This window comes from Rhamphochromis longiceps, linkage group LG12 (genome assembly GCF_057381845.1).
Source record: "Rhamphochromis longiceps isolate RC_006_pf linkage group LG12, R_longiceps_female_GT1.1, whole genome shotgun sequence".
NCBI lineage: Eukaryota > Metazoa > Chordata > Actinopteri > Cichliformes > Cichlidae > Rhamphochromis > Rhamphochromis longiceps.
The window spans coordinates 41399689-41421022 of record NC_140568.1 but is presented as its reverse complement, the minus strand read 5'-3'; the positions used below and the strand labels follow the sequence as shown (position 1 = coordinate 41421022).

General features: G+C 41.0%; 1 protein-coding gene across 3 annotated transcripts; it reads left to right on the top strand.

The window, feature by feature from the left end:
- The first annotated feature begins 1302 nt into the window (after positions 1-1302).
- Positions 1303-8578, top strand: LOC146658002 (putative G protein-coupled receptor 21). 3 transcript variants are annotated; one of them, XM_085426394.1, is made up of 3 exons: positions 1303-4027; positions 4137-4232; positions 4348-8578. In XM_085426394.1, the coding sequence occupies exon 1, from the start codon at positions 2229-2231 to the stop codon at positions 3297-3299; it is 1071 nt and encodes a 356-aa protein (XP_085282520.1). In that variant the 5' UTR covers positions 1303-2228; the 3' UTR covers positions 3300-4027; positions 4137-4232; positions 4348-8578. The 3 variants fall into 3 exon arrangements, with proteins under 3 accessions (XP_085282520.1, XP_085282518.1, XP_085282519.1); XM_085426392.1 differs by having other exon boundaries at positions 4137-8578; XM_085426393.1 differs by having other exon boundaries at positions 1303-4232.
- The last annotated feature ends 12756 nt before the right edge of the window (positions 8579-21334 follow it).

The following is a 21334-nucleotide window of genomic DNA, read 5'->3' as shown; positions in this document are numbered from 1 at the left end:
TTATTGGGTAGCAGATGTGGAAGGGGGAGGAGCTTCCTGTTAGGAGCAAAATGGAGGTCCATGAAAATGAAGCTTACAGAGAACTGCAGGGGGGTTAGAGTAATGCTGAAAGGGACCCAAAGGAAGAAAGAGAGCAGAGAAAGATGTTTAGAGAAAATGAAGACTGTAATGAATAATTTATGCTTCAAAAGAACTTCATTATATGTCACAAAGCAGTTCTTACAGCAATAGGAGGGTCCAACCCAGTACTAGCCAGGTGCGATTAATGAAGTGTTCAGTGAGTGTATATTGTAACATTAAATTGTTTAAACAGTGCAGCAGTGAGTACCTTGACTTATTCGGCAGTGCCAGTGTTAAAATGATGAGCTTTAGTGTCTGTAGCAAAAACTTGGACTGCATAACAAAGGTGGATGTTACCCAGTTGTTGTGTCTGGAGTTATTATTTTAAATGTTGGCAGCTTCACCTGCTGCTAAGCTGCTTTTTATTTATAAAGCAAAAACCTTTGGGTGGTCTTTACTGAAAGCCTAAATATGTGCCTATTACTTCCTTCAATAAAATTAAAAAGAAGCAACACTACAAGCCAAACTCTTAGTTGAAGCAGGTCACCACTTGGCAGGCATCTTATGATGGGTTTTGTTCTCTTAATTTGGAGTTTATTTCAAAACTTCAAATTAAGAGCAAAATAAGCTTTTAACAAACCCGCTACCCTCTGGAAGTTAATCGTCCGTTTCCCGTTACTGTGTTTTCTCTTATGACACGTCTGCCACAAACACTGTTAAAAGATCTCCCTCGGTGACTCGCATTAGCGGATGTGAAGTCTATCAAGCAGCCATGCAATCAAAGTCTCACAACCTTAATTTCAAGCATCAACAAAATCCAATAGATGCCTTACAAAACAAATGATCCTCACACCGATGTAATTTGCACCAGGCCATAATCATGATTTCTGCTTAACATTTGTGAGTTTCTTATGGATTTTAGATATTTTCTTGTGTATATATAATAAATTTCAATTGCTCTGAAGCTTATTTAAAAACTTTTCCTTCTCAGTTCTGTAATTGTGGTACAGTAAGAGTGGGGACACTGGGAGGCAGAAAGAAGTAAAAAATTTAAACGGACAGAGGAGGAGGAGGGGAAGCGAAGTGTGTGTGTGTGTGTGAGAGAGAGAGAGTGAAATGAGTGGAAAGGGAAGGAAAGTGTGTGTGTGTGTGTGAGAGAGAGAGAGAGAGAGAGAAATGAGTGGAAAGGGAAGGAAAGTGTGTGTGTGTGTGTGTGTTAGAGCGAGAGAGAGAGAGCGAGTGAGTGAAGGGGGAGGAGAGGAAAGCAGCAGCAGTGGCAGCGCTGCATCATCACTGTATCGCCACTACAGCAGAAAGGAGAAGCAGTTCACCGTCTACCTCCTTCATCTCTCTCTGTCTCTCACACTCATGACTACACATCTCTCCATCTTCACACACACACTGGAAGTCGACCAGCCGCCACTGAGCCTGACAAGAAGAGCTCCCAGTGACATTATCCATCACCTTTGGATGTTTGCCCTGCCTGCCTCCAGGATTCCAGGACACTGTCTGCTCATGAAAATCTGTGTTTTAATGACCCGCGGATGAGGCGTCTACCTTCAGATGTGCCGTTTGATTGGACCGCCTTGACTTTCTTTGCTGAGGAAGCATTCAGTGCCGGCACACAGAAGCTGCTGGGAATTTTGGGATCGTTTTCCTCTCCCTGTTTTTACCCTTTTGCCGGCATTTGAAGAGTGCCAGTGGATGGCTCTTTTTATTTATTTTTTCAATGTTTGAATTGTTTGGTTCCTGCCCGCTGGAGAACAGTGCTTACCTCGGGATTTGTAGTCAAGGGAGGGGGGTATGATAAACAGCTGTGTGGGGGGGAGGACGGGTTGCACTGCACCACTAGACGGGCATCTCTTGTCCTACATTGGGACATTTTTTTTCTGCCTCTCGAGGTTGCACACATGCACATATTTCACCCCCAGCAGCAGCAGCAGTGGCTGGCTGCGTTTTGCATGCACCGATGGATTACTGCTACTTTAAGGACAGGCTCGCTGCCCGCTGAGGGAGAAAAGATGCTGATATAGAAGAACAGGGGCATGCTTTGTTTTTGGAGCTGCAACTTCAGGGTTAAAAAAATAAAGAGACTTGGATGACAGGATGATGGCTGCGTTGAGCTGAAACTGCCCCCTTCTCCTCCCTCCCTCTTCTCCAGTCCAAACATGAACTCTTCCTCTGATGCGAACCAAAGCGGCTCTCCCTCGTTCTGCCTGCTGGGCTCCATGGGTTACTCCCACAGCATGGATACCTGCGTGCTGGAGGTGGTTGTCATCCTCTTCCTCACTGTGCTCATCATCGCTGGCAACCTGGTGGTGATCTTTGTCTTCCATTGTGCCCCGCTGCTGCACCACCACACCACCAGCCACTTTATCCAAACCATGGCGTACGCTGATCTGCTGGTGGGCGTCAGCTGCCTCGTGCCCTCGATGTCCCTCCTCCACTACCTTCGAGGCCTGAATGAGGAGCTCACCTGCAAGGGATTCGGCTACATGGTTTCTGTGCTGAAGAGTGTTTCCATGGCCTCGCTAGCTTGCATCAGCGTGGACCGCTACATCGCCATCACACGACCGCTGTCGTACACCACGCTGGTCACCCCATGCCGCCTGAGGGTGTGCATTGTGCTCATTTGGGTTTACTCTGCTTTGATTTTCCTGCCATCGTTTTTCCGCTGGGGGAAACCAGGTTATCATGGGGACATATTTAAGTGGTGCGCACTCTCTTGGAAAACCAACCCGGCATTTAGCACCTTCATTGTGGCGCTGCTCTACGCACCAGCTGCACTTACTGTCTGCTTCACCTATGGGAGTATATTCCGGATCTGCCGGCAGCATACAAGGGAGATCTCCCAACGCCAAGCCCGCTTCAGCCCGCAGACCGAGGGTGATAAAGGTGAGCGGGGAGAGCGTTGCGAAGGCTGCCCGGACAAACGCTATGCCATGGTGCTCTTCCGCATCACCAGTGTCTTCTATGTGCTGTGGATGCCGTACATCCTCTACTTCCTCCTAGAGAGCGCCGGCCTATATCACCACGAGGTGGCGTCCTTCCTCACAACATGGCTGGCAATCAGCAACAGCTTCTGTAATTGTCTCATCTACAGCCTCTCCAACAGCGTCTTCCGTAAAGGTCTCGGCCGCCTCTTTAGCCCACTGTTTCCTTCCTGCCATGGCTGCACGGAGGCCAAAAAGGCTCCAGCCCCCGTCAGCCTGAGACCAGATCCCCGATGCCAAGTGTGAGCTCTGATGAGCTTTGACTAGGATGGATTCGCTCCGGTCGCTTTGGAGGCATCGGCCCCCTGTTTGTGCTTTGCTCTCTACTGTGTAGCATGACACAGGTCTTTTTGGTCCTGCGGTGAGCACAGGGAGGCGCTTGTGCAGAAGCTTTCTGGCCGTTTTAAGAGGATGATTTTTGTGGAAAAAGGAGGCTGTGTCATTCCTGCTGGGACTTTCTCAAATTCTCTCTGTGTGATTCTGCTCTTTCATGGCTGCAGGCTGATGACACAGAGATAATAAGTTTGATACTGATGAAGAAAGTTCAGAGGATTTGATAAACAATGACTCCCAAATGCAAAAAAGTATAGCACAGTGTGAGCTGGGCTGCCCAATCCACTGAGATGCAAAAAATAATTTATTAATCTTTTCAAGCCTGACTGTAAATCTGTAATTTGTCTTGGTTCTTTCAGGGTGGAAGTATGTGTTGCAAAAAATGTTAAAACACTTGAAGCAGACTTCTGATCTGTTTCCTTTGGGGAACTCCAGATGCCAACGAGTGTAGGAAAAATCATTCACCTTAAAATCGTCACTTCATCGGCTCGTGTGTGGGTTCAAAATGCACAACAGATGGACTTATTTCCCAGAGATTAAGAAGATTTAGGAGCTTGTGTGTGTTTTATCAAGAGGATTTTTCTCTCGGGTGTTAGTGAGAAGCTCAAAATCTGAAAACGCATCGGATTTCACATGAAAAAGTTAGCATTACTTTTTAAACATGGCCTGTAAAGTTTTTCTGCCAGCAGACAAGAATCCTTGTTAAAGAAACAATAGATGATATGATTTATTCTTGTGTTTCATCCTCAGGTTTATCAGCGGTTCTTTTTGTAAGCCTCTGTGCTGTCTGCCTTTGATCTCAGCTGACAGAGCACAGGTCTTTTAAATCAAAAGGCACATTGTAAGGTAATCAGCTCATGACTTGTAGTGCAGTCGGTGTCGATAATGAATCAGCTGTCTGTCAGGATCCTAACATCTGGTTTCAGCTAACTTTATTTCTCGTGTTTCTGCCCTCTTCCAGCAAGAGGGATATCACCCAGCTTTACGAGCCCGACCTCGCCGTGTCAGGGGTCAAAGCCTGTTTCTGAGAGCCAATGAGTGTGTTTCTATTTTTTCTGTTTTTTGTTCTTTGGTTTCATGTAAATACACGTAGAGTATCAATATTTAAACAATGGCTAACTTCGGGGGTTTTATTAATTTATTGTAGACCTGCGGGATACCAGATGATCTTGTGGATCAGTAGAAGCCTTTTAAGATTATTTATTTGCCACAGAGGTCTGACATGCTGCACCTCCGGATTGGAGCCATTTAAATAAAAAATAATTTAGTGTTGAGTAGAAGGCAAAGCATTTCTTTGTATGCTGCGTTTAAAAACTCGCAGGACTTGTTTTTAAAGTCACAATGAAATTTCTGAAACCATCTTGACAATTTGACTTTATTGTAGTTGGACAAAGAAGAGGGAATGGGATAGGTTTAATAATGATAGGAAGGTGCCGGTAATTTACCCATTTTCCCACGTGTTTGCTATTTGCCAGTGACCATTAAACAACAGAAGTAGAAGGATGGGTTGGGTGTCACAGTGACTTGCACAAGTAGGATGGATATGCAAAGTGGAAGGTGACTGCAGTCTTCAAAAATTTTTAAAGAATAAACAAAAACTCATCGATGGTCTTGATGAACATTTGCACAGAATTCTGGGAACCTGTTCCTTTACTTGTCAGTCATTTCAGAGCAGGTGAGTGGGTGGGTGATCTTTGGAGAACAGCTGAATGTGGAAGTGTTGTTGTAAAGTCATTTTGCTTCATATGCCACCCCTAGATGGCAAAAAACAAACAAAAAAAACATTACAAGTATTTCATGCATAAGAGTATTAGACCAGAAGCCACACATGTTTACTTACTGTCTTTCTGGGATTTAGCTGGTTTGTTCTCAAAGGTAGAATCAAACTTTTTCAAGTTTTTTATCATATGCATTTAAAAGAAATGTATGTTTTCATGAAAATTGCTTGCAAAACTGAATGAAAATCCAAACTGCACTGGCTGTACTTGGCTATAGTTCGTAGTGTTTTTTTTTTGTTTTAATTAATTTATTGGCTCATTTAGAAGAGCTCACATTAATAAACAGAGCTTTAAATGAGCCAAAATGAGGGTGTGCCACGTACTGCATTCTTTGTGAATGAGAAACTACACGAGTGTTCAAACAAGCTAGCCACAGTTTGTATTAGCAAGTGCTTTTACTGTGTTTATTTGAATAGTGTCCGGTGCTGTTAATAACCTCAGATGCCGAACGAAACAGGCCTTTTATTTAAAGCAAGCACAAAGAAAGGCAAGCTTTTATTTCTCTTTTTCTCCAGCATAAGTGATGGTTTTCAGGTAACAACTGTTTCAACTGAAATACAACGTTGCCTTAAGCTAATAGGAAGTAATAACTCTCTTATTGGGCAGAAGTGTGAAATCATATTGAGCTTTTCCTCTTTTTATAATGCACACATTTGTGTAAATGTGAATGGTTGTCAAACCCAGTATCCACCCCACCAACAGTATATGAACCAAAACCTTAAATATGATAGAGAATAAATCATAACATACATATAACACCTGGGGATACTTTAATTTGAAATAGTTACAATAAAAGTCTGTCCATTTCTTAACAAGCCTTTTACTTTGAAATATTTGCAGTTATACTCGAGCAGTAACCCCACAAAGCTAAAACATGAAGTCACATTCCTGTAATGGCTCATTGTAAATTTGAAACAGTAACGAGAATAACACCATCAACAGAATGCAAAATGGTTTCCTGGACACATTTGTTTCATGTAATTTGTACCACAAGATCCTTTCTTGAGCGAATCGGACCACAAATAGAAGCTAAAGCATTTGAAAGCTTCTGAAAGCTTCTTGTCACGAACATCAACAGCTGTCAGATAGAAACTGTGCTCATGCAAAGAAAAGAAATCAAAATAGCACCAAAAAAATAAAATGTAAAAGTAGCTTTCACTGCTGGAGACGGTTCTTAAAGTAAAGGAGAAATGATGATGCTGAATTGGAAAACTGTCTGAGATACTGGAATGGTCCAAGCTGTTAATGCTAATGTTTGCCAGTTGCTAATTTTGTAATATGGTTGCAAAAAAGGTTGTTAAACATGGCTCCGGGCACGAAATTTCACTTGATCCAGCGATGCTACATAGCTGCTCTCCACCTCTGTGCACAGGGGAGCAAGGAGTTTATTTCTCACTTTCAGCTCGAAGATAAAGACCTTAATAGTTAGAGCACACCGAGTCACGATTATCAATGTTCACATAAAGCACTGGATTATTTAGCCTGCTGTGATTACTTACTGGTCACAGGTGGTTTTAAGTAACTGCATTTTCCATTTGTCTCGATTCTTTTTTTTTTTTTTTTTTTTTAACTTTAGGACTGTTGTCATGTGTAATCAAAGATAACAGTAGGCCTAATAAGATACTTGCTTGACAGTAGCTTTATAGGTTGTATCTCTTGTCTGTTAAAAACCTCAGCCACCTCCCAGTAATAATACAGTTGCTGCATATGCATGCAATTACTTGGTGATCAGTTTTCTTAAGTGCTTCTCAGCCTCCATAGAGTGAGGTGCAGGGAGCAGTCTAACACAGAGAGGCATGTCTGTGGCAAGTTTAAAATCACTAGTTAACACATAAAGCCCACCTTTGGACTGTGAGGGAGCATGCAGACTACACAGGTAGGCCTCTAGCTGACCAGGAAATTTGAACCCAGAACTGCCAGTAAGACAATACTGCAGCGCCTCAATTTCAGAATCAATTTGCAAACTTTAATAACTTTATGATCTTACAAATTCTGATTAGAATTAGCTCCTGTAACGTTAATTTGTACAGCTGCTTGATTCATTGAACTCACCCTAAGCTGTGTATGCAGAGTTGGTGCCTTTAAGAATGTTTGTAATGGAATAATCTGACAAATGATATAGTTTGCAGACTGTCCAAGAAGTTTGTGCTTCAGTTGTGGTGAGATTCTAGCATTTTATTTGTCTGTTAATTAACACTAATTAGCAGGTGTCTGTGTTTACCGCTCTACCCCGACTCCCAAATAGAATCACTCCAGGCTCAAGAGTTAGTCTTAACATGCAGACCCAAAAAAACTGAGTCCCTATGGTTGTATCCATCGTATATTTATAGTCTAAACTTCAGCTTGCCTGCTGTTTTTGAGTAAATGTGCTGTGTGTAATTGACAAATAACATTTTTCTGAAGAAACATGCTCTTAATAATACTTTAGTTCACATATACTCTGAGTATACATGCGGTTTTATTGTCTTTGATGTCTTAAATATTTTTATGTCCATTTGGTCGTTTTACTGTTAATTATGTTCTCACAGTGTGCATGGAAATAAATGAGAACTATAAAATGTTTCAACGAGAGAAACGTGACACTGTTAAAATCATTATCATTACTACTCTTTTTATTTCATTGTGACTTTAACCAGTGTTTAGTTTTCCCAATAGAAACACAAACATGCCTTTTCACCACGGGGGCTGAGGCGCCAGAGGTCAGACTGATGTCAGGGTTCAGGGTTCAGCTGCAGGACTTTCTGGAGACTTCCCTGAAATGTTCTGTTTAGATTTTTAGCACATTTTTCTGTGTCGTGCTATTTCGTGGTGTTCTGTCTACAGAATCTGCTTTGAAATGTAAAATGTTGACATGTCGGACGCTCCGGTTTATTTATTGCAAAGGATGCTTCATCGTCAGACTTTACCTGCATGATTCTGGTTCAGTCTGGATCAGTGCGTCTGTCTCATGATGCTACTGAGAGAAATTTACTGACTGTGCTTCTTGTCTTCTAAATACTGTTGCATAACACAGATGGCTCACTCTGTTTTTTGATGATGGCAACGAGTTCAGGAAACAGGAATGACCTTCTCCTTTTCCTGCTGTCAGGAAAAGATCACATTCATCTGCCAAAAGTGACATTTTTGTCATTAGAAGTCGTATGATTACGTTGATGAGTTCCATGTGCAAAAAACAGATATGTTAATAACATGCAGATCTTTTGAAGTCCTGATATTTTCCTTGAAAGCCTCGCAGTGCTGCTCATCTGTGGGAGTGGGTGTGATGCAACTTCCAGCTTCCCCTCGAACAACAAATCACTAGTGGTAGCAGAAAAAAATCTGAATGAAGGGCTTTTAATGTTGTTACTCTGGTTGAACTGTTTGCTTCTCAGCTTGTGACCCGAACTTTGAAAACCTGCTGAACATTATTGTAAATAGAGGTGTAATTGTCTGATTATTAAAAAGAGATTTTCTGTTTATGTGGTTTGGGATTGATTCGATATGCAAAATCCTTTAAATGCTCCATATTGTAGTAGGGCTGCTCAATTAATCGAATTTTAATCACGATTACGATCTGGGCTTTCAACGATCATTAAAAATGACTGAGCCGATTATTAGCCCCTCCCTCATTTATCCGCGACACCTTAAAGGCCGGTCCGTGAAAATATTGTCGGGCATAAACCGGTCCGTGGCGCAAAAAAGGTTGGAGACCGCTGATTAAGAGGACCCGAGGGAAGCTCGGAAAGCTAAGCAGAAGTTATTTGGAGAGTGACTGCCGTTGGTTGAAAAGAGAGTTTAAAAAAAAAAAACTTCAGTGGTGTTGCACACCATTTTATATTATTTTTTAAAGTCATTGTTAACCCTTTAAAGCCGGTCAGAGCAGCACGCTCCGTTTTGCGTAACTATTTTTAAATCCCTGTAGAACCTGAACCGTGTAAGCTAGCGCAATAATTTGTTTTGCATATGAAACCGGAGGAGTTGTACTTACATCTGATGCCATCAGCTTGTCCTCGGTCACGGTTTCGTTCCACATATAGCTTTGCAAAAATTGCATAAAAAGCGCTTGCAGGAACAAAAACATAATATTCCAGAAACACGCTTTGCCGTTCCTATCAGCTGTTCGTAACACTTCCCACAGTGAAATGATGCACATGCTGTTTTCTTTGCAAATTTGCATCATAGGATTGTTTTTTGTTTTTCCTGCAGTATATAAAAATTGCTGTATCTCCAAAATAAAACTATGAAGACACTCAAAATAAATTTCCTGTGGTGGGAAACTATTTTTTGCAACTTTATTGTATTTAAAGTTTTGAGGGATAAACCTCTTAAATTTCTCCAAGTAGAAATATATGTAAACAAAACAAAAGCGATTTTCAATTTTTTTTGTAGTTTATTGCACTTTTTTGCAATTTATGTAGTTACTATGGACTTAATGCATACATATTATTAAAATATGGGCTATAACAGTTGTATTGATGTATAGCAACTTGAAATGCTCCCACAAATGGCACTACAGCATGTAAAAAAAATAATATAAGCTCTGGTGGACTTGGTTCTATAGTAGGTCTTAAAGGGTTAAATAAATATCGTCAAATAATCGTGATCTCAATTTCAGTGAAAATAATCGTGATTATCATTTTTGCCATAATCGAGCAGCCCTATATTGTAGTAATGTTGGAAAAATCTAAGCTAGCTGAGGTTAGTTATTAGTTCCTTAACAACTGTGAACGAAGCATTGGAGTGCAACTGGAGTGCAACCAGTTTATTCAAGGTTTTCATTTTCGGGTTGAACTTCCTGCCACCATCCAAAAGTCCACTAGACTGTATCTTCAGCACAAATGATTCTATCTGTCTATATATAGTATATGCACTGCATATTATGACATTCTTTGAACTGCACTACTAGTGCAGTAGGAAAGCCTTTACTGGATGCAATATGCTGCAATTTTATGGTTTTACAACAGATTTGGTATAAAGAGTAAGAAATTCAAACGTTGCACAGCGAGCCATCTATCTTCTCACCGGATGACTTTGCAAAGTTTGAAAACTGCACAGAAATGACCAGTAATTTACTTTTTTAGAAATAAATTGCACTACCATTATATAAAGAAATAATACATAAGCAAATTTTTAGTTTACTTTTTATTCTACATGTGGAGTATTTGGACCTTTTTTTTTTTTAAGAGACACTTGAACTTGCACTGTTCATATAAACAACAGACTGAAGAAATGTGGAAAATGTGGAAAAACTGCACTTATTAACCTGTTTTGAGAATAATATTTGCTTTACATTAAAAGTTGTAGCTCTTGTCTGTTTAAAAAGAAATAATCTCTGGTGCTTGTGCTCTGCCAACTTAACTGAATGTGACACACACTTAATACTTGTCTCCCAAACTGATAACTTTGGAATCTCAGACCATCTAATCATTAGTTTTCTTAACTGCTTCTGGCTGGAATCTCTCCCAGCTCCCGGAGTGAGGTGCAGGGAGCAGTCCATCACACGACGAACACAGAGAGGCTCATAAAAAGCAGACTTTTGGACTGCGGGGGAGCATGCAAGCTGCATACATATATGCTATGTTTGGTATACATCTTTTTTTTTTCTTGCTAAAATTAATAATTTAGTATCATAGAGTGATAATGTTAGTAAAGCAGAAAGCTACTCGTAGTCAGCCAGCTATCACTTTCATTTCATTTCAGTTCAATTCAGTTCAATTTTATTTATATAGCACCAAATCATAACAACAGTCGCCTCAAGGGTCTTTATAATATAAAGTGAAGACTCTACAGCAATACAAAGTAAACAGAGAAAACCCCAACAATCATATGACCCCCTATGAGCAAGCGCTTTGATGACAGTGGGAAGGAAAAACTCCCTTTTAACAGGAAGAAATCTCCAGCAGAACCAGACTCAGGGAGGGGCGGCCATCTGCTGCGACTGGTTAGGAAGGAAAACAGGACAAAGACATGCTGTGGAAGAGTATCAGAGATTAATAATAACTAATGAGTGAGTGAAACAGAAACACTCAGCAGCCTAGACGTATTGCGGCATAACCAAGTGAGCATTAAGGGGCCACCTGATTCAGCCCTAACTATATGTTTTATCAAAATGAAAAGTTTTAATTCTAATCTTAAAAGTAGAGAGTGTGACTCTCTCCCGAATCCAAACTGGGTGCTGATTCCACAGTAGAGGGACCTGGAAGCAAGTAAGCCTGCAGTCTTAGAGCAAAGTGCTTTCAGCACTCGTTCTTATATAGCTCTTAGAAAAGTGCTATATAAGAACCAGTCCATTTGCTGTGTTATGCAAATTTGATAATGGTTACTTTATTAGCTAAGGTTATAAAGTAATTTAAGCCCCTTTCCATCCACAGGAGGATGGAGGAGTGAGACCTCAGTGAGTCAGACGCTGGTGCAGTTTACCATGCTAATTGCAACAAATTTCACCTAACGACATCCAGTAACCTCCACTCGCAAACAGTCAGGGAATACACATTCTTCCCTAGCAACTGCAGGTTGCCAGGGCGTAGCTGACCAGTCTCTAGGCCTATGTGACTGGGGCCCTAGCTGACCTTATCCACTTAAGACAGTAGTTTACTGTTTAGCATGCAATTCTTCTGTGTCAGCGGCTGTGATTGTTTTAAAGAAAAAGATGGATGACTTCGCTCCAGTTCCTCCCACTGTACAAAAATGAAGCTTATGGAAACTGCCACGTTGCATTTTTGGAGTCGGAGTCTGCTCAGTAGTTATTTGGGATGGATCAGTGGTGATTTTTCGCTGGATTAGATTCCTGCATGCACACCTGCTCAGTGTGACCATGAACACGCCCCCAGCACGTGTACTTCACTCATAGTCGTGATATTTCAATAGTTACTGTTTAGTTTTTCTTCATTATAGACAAAGAAATGGTATCAATTAGACACAGGCCACAGAGGTACTGTAAATATAAGATTTATTTGAAAATTCAATCTTTTTTTTGCCTTTTGATATTTTAAACATTTAAACTAAAAAAAAAGCTGCATCCTCTGCTTGTTTAAGCTTTTCCCCTCAACTATAAAACAAAGCATGTAAAAAAAAAAAAAAAAATTTCTAAAGGACAAACATAATCAGTGATTTCTTACTGTGTGACTGGACAATTTGGTTACTGAGTCAACCCAGATATGATGAATGTAATTCCCCCACATGCTGAGCTTTCTCCGACTCCGTCTACAGTTTGTTTCTCAGAGGAGAGTCATGCTTTATTTGGCTCATGTCACTGTTGTTCTTCTGTGCCAAGCTAATCGGCTGACTGCGCTCACATGAAGGGACTGTTTGTGTTTGCGATTGATTAGGCTCACAAAAAAGATATTGATAGGGGGAGAGTACTGTCAACATCTTATACAATGTGGGATTGTTTAAGTGACGTTTCTTTGATTTGTGTGATCTGTTTACTTCAGCACAAATACATGGACGTTTTAGTACAGAAGTTGGTTTATGATGATAAAAACAAAGCGCAGAGAACATTCTGTGATTATGTAAATGGATTTTGATCAATAAGAAGCATTAAAATTGACCAGAAAAGGACTGAATCATATCAAAACAGTCTCCCTGCTTATATCACATATTTTTTGTTTTATGCCCAAACTTTTTGAAAGTTGCCAATATCACCCATCCAGCTGCTGTCACCCTCTTTGTGTTGTGAAATTAGATGAGTGAGTGGTGGAGCCAATTGAGAAAATGAGGATACCTAAACAGGACTATAGTGACAATTTTTCAGTTACATTGTAGCCACACCTTAAATCATGCCTCCGTTTATCATCTCCTTTAGTCTTAACGGGACCATGATTAACAAAACGAACACTGTTGTTTTAAAGAAGGTGTTAAACCAGTGAATGAACCCGTAGCCCCATCAGGAAAGTGTTTGCCAAGATCAGAAATCAAGTGAGAAGTAGGGTTGTATACCATAAACTACACAGTCTGACTTCTTTCTGCAGAGGAGTTACGCCCTGCAGACCATGAGAAAGGATGCAAGTTTAAGGCTCTTTTGCATTGGCTATATCTTTATTTCACATCTGCTCTCTTTCCATCTTCCTGCTCATCCTGTATGCCCCAGACTCTCAGCACAGCTTCCGTTCATGCCGCTGCAGAAATACTCTGACGATTCTACCATGGTTGGATGTATTAGTGATGGGCAGGAGGAGGATTGCAGAGGTATATAGAAAAAAAGGGTTAGCTGCCTTTAAATCTTAAGGAAGCTGAGATCCATTAGTGTAAGCAACAAAATGATCGTTGGCTCTGTAGCTGTAGATGCATCATGAATAACCCTGCACACCCTCTGCACCACTTACCAGTGTGTGAATGTGTGTGTGAATGGGTGGATGACTGGATATGTAAAGCGCTTTGGGGTCCTTAGGGACTAGTAAAGCGCTATATAAATACAGGCCATTTACCATTTTACTGAACAGGCAGCGGAGCAGCTTCTCCAACAGTCTCCTTCAGCTCCACTGATACAGGAAAACGTTCATACCACATGCTCTCACCCTCTATAGTACAATACATCTGCCTGGTAAAATTATTCATATTTGAAGCTGAAAGAAGTTTTTTTTATTTTTATTATCGATTCATCATCATTTCAACTGATGTAACAAAAGAATTTGCCAAATACGGTGTAAATATTTGCTCATCATCTCATCTTAATCATCAAGTATTGCCGTAAAGAAGTTTTCACCACTGCATTTGTAACATTGCTTTTGTAGACAGATGTATTTTGTTATCCCATCCAGCTGAACCGTGGGAGTTCTTCAGACTCGATTTCATGCTTAAACTCAGAGTTGCTTAAACAGTGTTGCTCCGCGACTTTTCTACATTTTGCAGCAATTTCCAAAAGCTTCCATCAAAGTGCCGAGTTGTGGACTTTGTGTTTACTACTTATTGCACTGGAGATTCAGCCCAGTGCATAAAGTCTTCTTGAGCAGGTCTCAAAGATTCTCTGTGGGGATGAATCCATGTCTAAAAAGATCTCTCATGCTCTTTCAGTCACTCTTTCACAGTCTGAGCCTGATGAATCCTGCATCAATGCAGCATCAGGGAAGAAATAAATCCACTGATAGAAAACCCCCCCTGGTCATTCAGTATATTCATGTAGTTGGGGAGCCTCATTTTTTGGGAACATGCTGATCCTAAACCCGACCGAGTGACGCAGCTTCAGATAACTCTGCCGCCGCAGGCACGATAGGTGCGTCACTTCATTTGCATCACTTATTTCTGAGTATGTGACCGTATTTCTGAATGCCCTCCTAAAACCTAACGGTGGCTAGCCCCCCCCTTCTCACATAGCGTATTTTTGGGTGGCATGCTTGGCTCCCACGAAGCCTCTGCTCTCACAGCTTTGATCCCTGAATTCAAAAACATGTTATGTCAGGGCTTGTTTTTCTTTTCGTGTGGGAAAACCGTGATGTTGTCAGACTCAAACGGCAGTCAAGAGTTACACAGAGCCACGATCCCCAGGAGGAAATGCCTTTTCGCAGAGACCAGCATTGCCAAATTTGGACCAGGACTGGGAGCAGAAGGAGAGGTGAGGGAGGGAGTTTTAAGGTTAGACGTGCATACACTTTTTTATGTATTTAGTTTGGAAACGTCCATCCTGGGTCTCTTCCACCCACACTCTTTTTAGAACTGGCACCATAATGAAGGTCTAATTGTAGCGTTTTACAGTCTGGGCTGTGGATGTTTGGACTGTGACAAAATTTTATAACTTTGCCTGTATATTAAATTCATTTAATTTTAAAATATGGTCATGATACAAGAATTGTGGCAATGCAAATGACAATGCATGGTTGCCATGACTTCAGGAGTTTCCCCTTGTCCTGGGTTAAATGTGTACAGATGAACTGCAGGGTTTTATTAGCATCTGACTGCTCTTAAAGAGCTGATCACATACTAGGAACAGAGCTGAACTAGGGATGCCATTCCACTTTCTATTAATTCCACACGCTGGCTACAGTTAAGCCGGGGTGTGTTCACTGGAAAGCTTTGATTGAATAGGAATGAATTGACTTAAACAGCTAAAATTTTTCTCTACACCTGTACCTACACAAAGAACCTCACATATTTGTTGTGACAATGCAGTTAGTTTTTTTTTGCACGATGATTGGTTGATTAAAAATTTGCAGCATTGACTCCTTTCTTGGCGCCCATTAAAAATGACAAAAAGACATTAAAAGCGGTAGGGAATCGATGGATGAATAGAAGGATGCTGAAAACTTCCATGAGAAAAGTATTTACCTTATTTTGTTTTGATAATAAAAACATTGTTATAGTATTTTGCAAAATGTTCTGCAACCTCTGAGTTCATGTTCTGGTTAGCATGATCTTCTCAGAGGTCGCCTGGGCTCTCCAGAGCAGGAGGAGGACTACCTGCTGCAGTCCAACAGGGTAGAGTCAGAATCTGTCCAATTGTGGGGACATTTATGACAACCATAACAGAAGGCAATGAATGAAAATGAAAAATTGTCCTCACAAATAATTAACTAAATATGTCTCAAAATAAATAAACAATTTTGTAAATTAAAAATGTGCATCTAACAGCAAACAAGCAGAGCAGATATCACTGTTGAGGTCATCTCAGGCACAGGTATAGCTGTGAACACAGAGGTCATTTTTTTGTGAGGGGTGGCCAATCAGAAGAGCGTGGAGTTAAAGAGAGGAGAATGGAGTAAAAAATGAGTAATTTAGCATACATGCTGAGCTTTTGCAGAAAGGTCCAGTGTAACATACAGATGAATTTGCTGTGAATCTAATGTAGTAGAGTCAACTGAAGTTGTGGCTGGAAATCATCATTAGAAGTACCCATGATAGAAGTATGTCAAAAACACAAACAAGAGCTGCTTTTTGCAGTGTGGTCTTGAAAGTGGCTGCAGTGTTTGAATGTGTGTGTGCTGAAGCTGAGCATGTGTGGGAACCAAAGCGATAAGAAGTTGCTGGGCCTATCTACAATCACAGTGAAAACAGCCCGTTCATGCTGGTGGTTATTCTTAGAACCGAGGAAAAGAGCCTGGAGTCACGAGGACTCACCTGACTGCTATCACATACGTTCAAAATCAAGGAAAACCTAAACATCCGACCCCTGCAGGGAGGGAATTTGCTTTTCTGCCGGCTTGGTTTGGGTCCGTTCGTCCTCTTGGCGTGAAGAGTCACAACAGAGCAATGCACAGTTTAGAAATTATGGAAGTGGATTGCTGGAATGGGCATTTCAACCAAAAATGCTATTTGACATCCACTGTGACTACTCAACTTAAAACATCAAGAAAGAGAAGAAACGGCTAAATATACATTTTTATAAGCTCCTTTCTATGGTGACAGTGCCTCATAAATAGGGACTGAAGATATTCTAGTACGAGGAGGTGGCCCAGTGCTGTGCTACATCAACTTTAATTAGTCTCTTATATACAGCTACATACTGTATATCTGTTACCACAGACAGATGTATGTATAAACAGACAGGAACAAACCACAGACATAAAGACTACAGCTGTGTAAACAGTTCTGAAAGGCAGAAATGAGTTGAGATCAAGTTTAGTACACCAGCCAAATACAGTTTTTCAGGGTAAAGCGACTCTCCGCCCCAAAGTCTGTCACTTAAGCAGGAAGCTCACTGATCCCCTGCAGACTTCCAGTCCTATAGAGGTTTGTGGGAAAACGTCCCTCAGAGTTGACCTCTGCAGACACTTTCCTGAGTTTACGTGCTCAGTCACTTATTTCACATCGGATTGAATAAAAGAGTTCATTTTTTTTTTTTTTTTCTTTCTTTTTTTTTAAATGACATCAGAAACAGCAGTATGCGACATTACGTGATGGCAGAGCTTCAGTTCATCCTTTGTCATTTTTTTTTTTTTTTTTTTTTAATAAATAGGACAGGGGGAATGAATGAGAGAAAGAGGGGGAGAGAAAGAAAGAAAACCAAAGGGGAGAAGAGACGGTGAGAAGGGGGGGGAAGAGAGAGAAAGAAAAAAAAAAAAAGAACTCCTGGGTCACCTGTATGGAGAAAAAAAACAAACAAACAAAAAAAACAAACAGAGGAGACAGCAAACAACAAAGAGCAACATAATAATAGAGAAAACAAAGCACCATCACAATAAACTAGCTAGTCATAGATATCAATATTTACTAAATAATAAACGATATTGTGCAGCACGCAAGATAGACAGCGCACAGTGTGCTTTGAGGCAGCAGCCAAGAAAGCTTTAGTCCGCGTCTGTGAATACCCATGTGTGCATACCTGTGTGGATCAGCATGCTTGCATTCCAAAGGTTTCTCCATGTAATGATCTGCTAGGGAGTGTGGGGGGGCCACAGCCCCGTCCTCCAGGGTGTGAAGCGGGTATGGAGGAGATCAAAACTCCAGACATCCAGAGGCCCCCAGAACACAAGAGACCATGGAAGACCAACAGAGGGGCAGCCGCGCCACTGTCCCAGTAAGAGCTGAGGAGAGTCCCAGATGAGGGCTCGCCCAGCAGCCGCGGAGCAGAAGCCAGGGGGAGTTGCAGTGACGCGCCCGTGAGCTCCGCCGGCCCCCAGCTGTGCCTGAGTGACCGAGCCCCAGGCCGAGAGGCCGGGGGCACCCCACCTCCAAAGGGGCCCGAGCGAGCCCCAGGCTCCAGGCCCCGACAAGCGGCCGCCAGTTCATTTTGTAAAGTTTGGTTATTCTGAGTTTCAGAAAAGAGGATGGTCAGTGGCTAGAAGCTGCGATTGACAGCTCGGATCCATCTCTGGCTTTTCTCGTGGTGGGTACGTGCATCTTTTACACTATCTTCAAGGTTCAAGGTTCTTTATTTGTCACATGCATAGTTATACAAGTATAACACACAGTGAAATGTAGCCTGACACGCTCCTCGCCATGTGCAAAAAATAAATAAATAAATATATATATATATATATATAAAATACACACACACACACACACACACACACACACACACACACACACACACACACATTGGGTGACTGTGCAGTGGATCTGTATCTGTGGAAAGTTTCCACAGTTTGTCTGTGAACCAGTAAATATTCAACTAAAGCAAAGTGAAAGATAAAAAGGGTAAAAGGCAGAAAATCATATCGATCAGTTCCCAGCAAGTCTGAGGCCAAGAGTATATCTGTGTGAGTATTAATGTTAAGAGGTAATAATAAACTGACAGAAACGATGCAGATCAGAGGTTGGGTACGATCATATGCAGAACAACCTCCCCGCATTTTATTTTACTATAATTTTCCCAAATACAATAATGATAAGCAGCTAACTTATGACGTCCCCTTGTTACTGTTTCTTTTCAGCGGCTGTTAAATTCAGTTTATTCCATTTATAGGGTGGCATCAGTTTTTAGGATCATAGGATGGCCGCACGTTTCTTGGGAGACTCGTGTGTTTTGGAAACGAGACAAAATTAAACCAGGAGATTAAAATGTGGTGTAAAAATGCTGCGTAGTCCAATATGAAGTGGGACGCCTGTTTACACGGATCTTAATTTGATTTATGGATGTTCAGGACCTTCATTAAATTAGTTTTATTATTATTATTATTATTATTATTACAGCACAGTGTTGTCTGGCCTTGATAATCAGCAGTGTTTACTCTTGTTATCTGGGTCTCACACACATACACAGACACACACACAGACAGATTACATCATGCTGCTGTTAATGAATTCTATTATTGTCTGCCACAGAAGACGAGAGAAAAAGGTGTGTGGGGAAACAAGTTTATGTATGTGCTTGCAGTTTTTCTCCTGAGCAGCGAAGGTGAGGTCAGTTTTCTAATCCTCACTTAAAAGTTTTATTAGTGTCCAGACTCTTAAACTTCAAAATAAGGGTTAGACACTTCAAAATAAGAAGTAAGCATAGATTTCTGTAGAAGTAACTAATGCAGAGAGGCTCAGCTAATTGTTGTTTGTAAGTTGTAGGAAAGAAGAAAAATGATTTGTGCGTAGATCTAAACAAACAAGATCACTTTATTTCAGATTGCAGGACTTTAAATTTCCTTGTCCAGATTAAATATTTACAGACTTGACTTTTTTTAAAAGAGTGCGGTCTGAACTCTGCAACACCATGAGGCCAACGTCTCACACAGAAAGCTGAAATTCCCCAGTTTCCCTCCAGCTTTATTATCCATACTTCCTGTCATTCTTCAGCTCTCTCGCTTACATGGGCTGTCTTTGTTCTCACTGGTCAAGCACACTTTTAACCTGACTTTTTCATTCAAGTAAGATGACTAGCACTTCCATAAAATGGAGCATTGTGTTTGCATTTCTAAGTGCAAAAAGAAATGTGACTGAACTACTCGGTTTACTTAAAGGAGCTCTGCATAATCTCAGAAAAATCATTGTTTTTAATGGAAGTCAGGGCTGCGGAGGGAACTGCAGTCAGGATTCTGTTGCTTGCACTTGCACGCAACTCACACTTTCATTGGCCAGAACAGTGATACGTTGCACTATTGAATGTACCTCTTTTCCGCTAGCATCGACTTGACTCAGTATCTGTTGTTTTCCATTATCGCCCCAATGTGGTTTCGGGTTGCTAAGTCGTGTAGATCATGTATTTGCTGCCCAGTCTGCGACTTTTGTCAGACTTTGGGTAAAATGTGATTGCGTGTAACTATTTCGCTCACTGCTGAGTGTCAAAATTTTGCAGAGTTGATTCTTGTGAAGGAGTCGGTCTCATGACTCATCCATGGACGTCACTCCCAGGCTAATCAGTGGCATGCAGTCTGCTGACATCACATTCGAGTAGATGCTAGCCGAAAAGAGGTCAGCAACTGAAAGGCCAGCATGCATGTTGGGTAACTCTCTCTCGTGTTTTGCACCAAATTAACTCACTCAGGGCTAATCAGGGGGAGCTGCTCCATCCCTGCAAAACAAAAGGATGCTTCAAAGAATCAGCTCATAATAAAATAACTACGCACAGCTTCTTCTAGACAGAAAAGGCAAACAAGTGTTTGCATCACATCGTGGTGGTTGAAGGAGTCTGCTACTGCTCGCTTGATGGAACAAAAATGGTGGATGCCATAAAGTGTCTCATACTAAAGTTGAACTACAACACGTGTCCACGTCCCTACAGTCAAAAATGTGACAAACGCGTTTACATTTTTGGGCTACAAAAATGTAAACGCGTTCATTCATGTGCAGCTATCTCTGCCCCATGAAACCAGAACTCCAGAGAGTAGTTTTAGGAATTCTTTGCGTAAGTTTGAAGCACGTCTGTTGGTTTAATTATATGATTTAAATATGGATTTATTTAACAAGCTTTGAGTATGTGCTAAATATGCTGGATCGTGTCATAACAAAATACCAAACTAAAGACGAAGAAGCGAAGATCAAATGAATAAAACAAAGTGATATTTTAAAGCAGTTTCTCCCTCTCTGTAGCTTTTTTTTTTTTTTACATTCAGTCTTTCCACGAGCAGCAGATGGTTCTGGCTCTTCTTTTTAAATGAGGCGTGTTAACAATTTAAACAAACCATTTTAGGAAAACTAAAGAGTTGAACGTAGAGACATTTAATGTTTGTGTGTCATACAAATATGCCAAACATCTGCGTGTTCTTTGATTTGCACTGTGTATTGACTTTGTTAACTACATCAAAGCATTTCTCCTCGAGCGCTCGTGGTGGCAGCTTTAAAGAGAGCGACAAAGTGTTTCTCCTTCACTTTTCCCTGTCAGCTCTCCAGTCACACGCCTGCTTCTTATCACGCTAATATTACTGGCTTCCCAGGAACAAACAGTTATTTCTTGGACGTGGTTAGATGGCAGTGCATTCTTCATCTTATCTGCTTGTTATGTAAGCCCGAGTTCGTAGAATTTATGAGCTCATGGTGGATTTTTTAGCAAAAACACGGAATTAAGGAAAATACAAACGCAATGTGAAACGTCACATTGAAGCAGATACATGTGCTGTCATTTTTTTTGACAACACACTTAGTGTCTTTGGTTCTGTATGCATTGAACAAACTGTACATTAACAAAGACACTCTTGGCTTCTCCTGTATTTACGAAGGAGTTGCCACAGCGAATAAATTCTCATATTTGATTTGTCACAGACTCTAATGTCAGCTGTCCTTCCTGATGTAACCCACCCATTTCATTCTGTTAACTGAGTTAGTTTAAGTGCTTTCTGAGGGATATTAGGCTTCAGTCACTGGTTCAAGCTGCAGGGAGAAGGGTCATACTAA

Excerpts from the sequence above, each read along its gene's own strand:
- LOC146658002 (XM_085426394.1), top strand. The coding sequence starts at position 2,229 with ATGAACTCTTCCTCTGATGCGAACCAAAGCGGCTCTCCCTCGTTCTGC.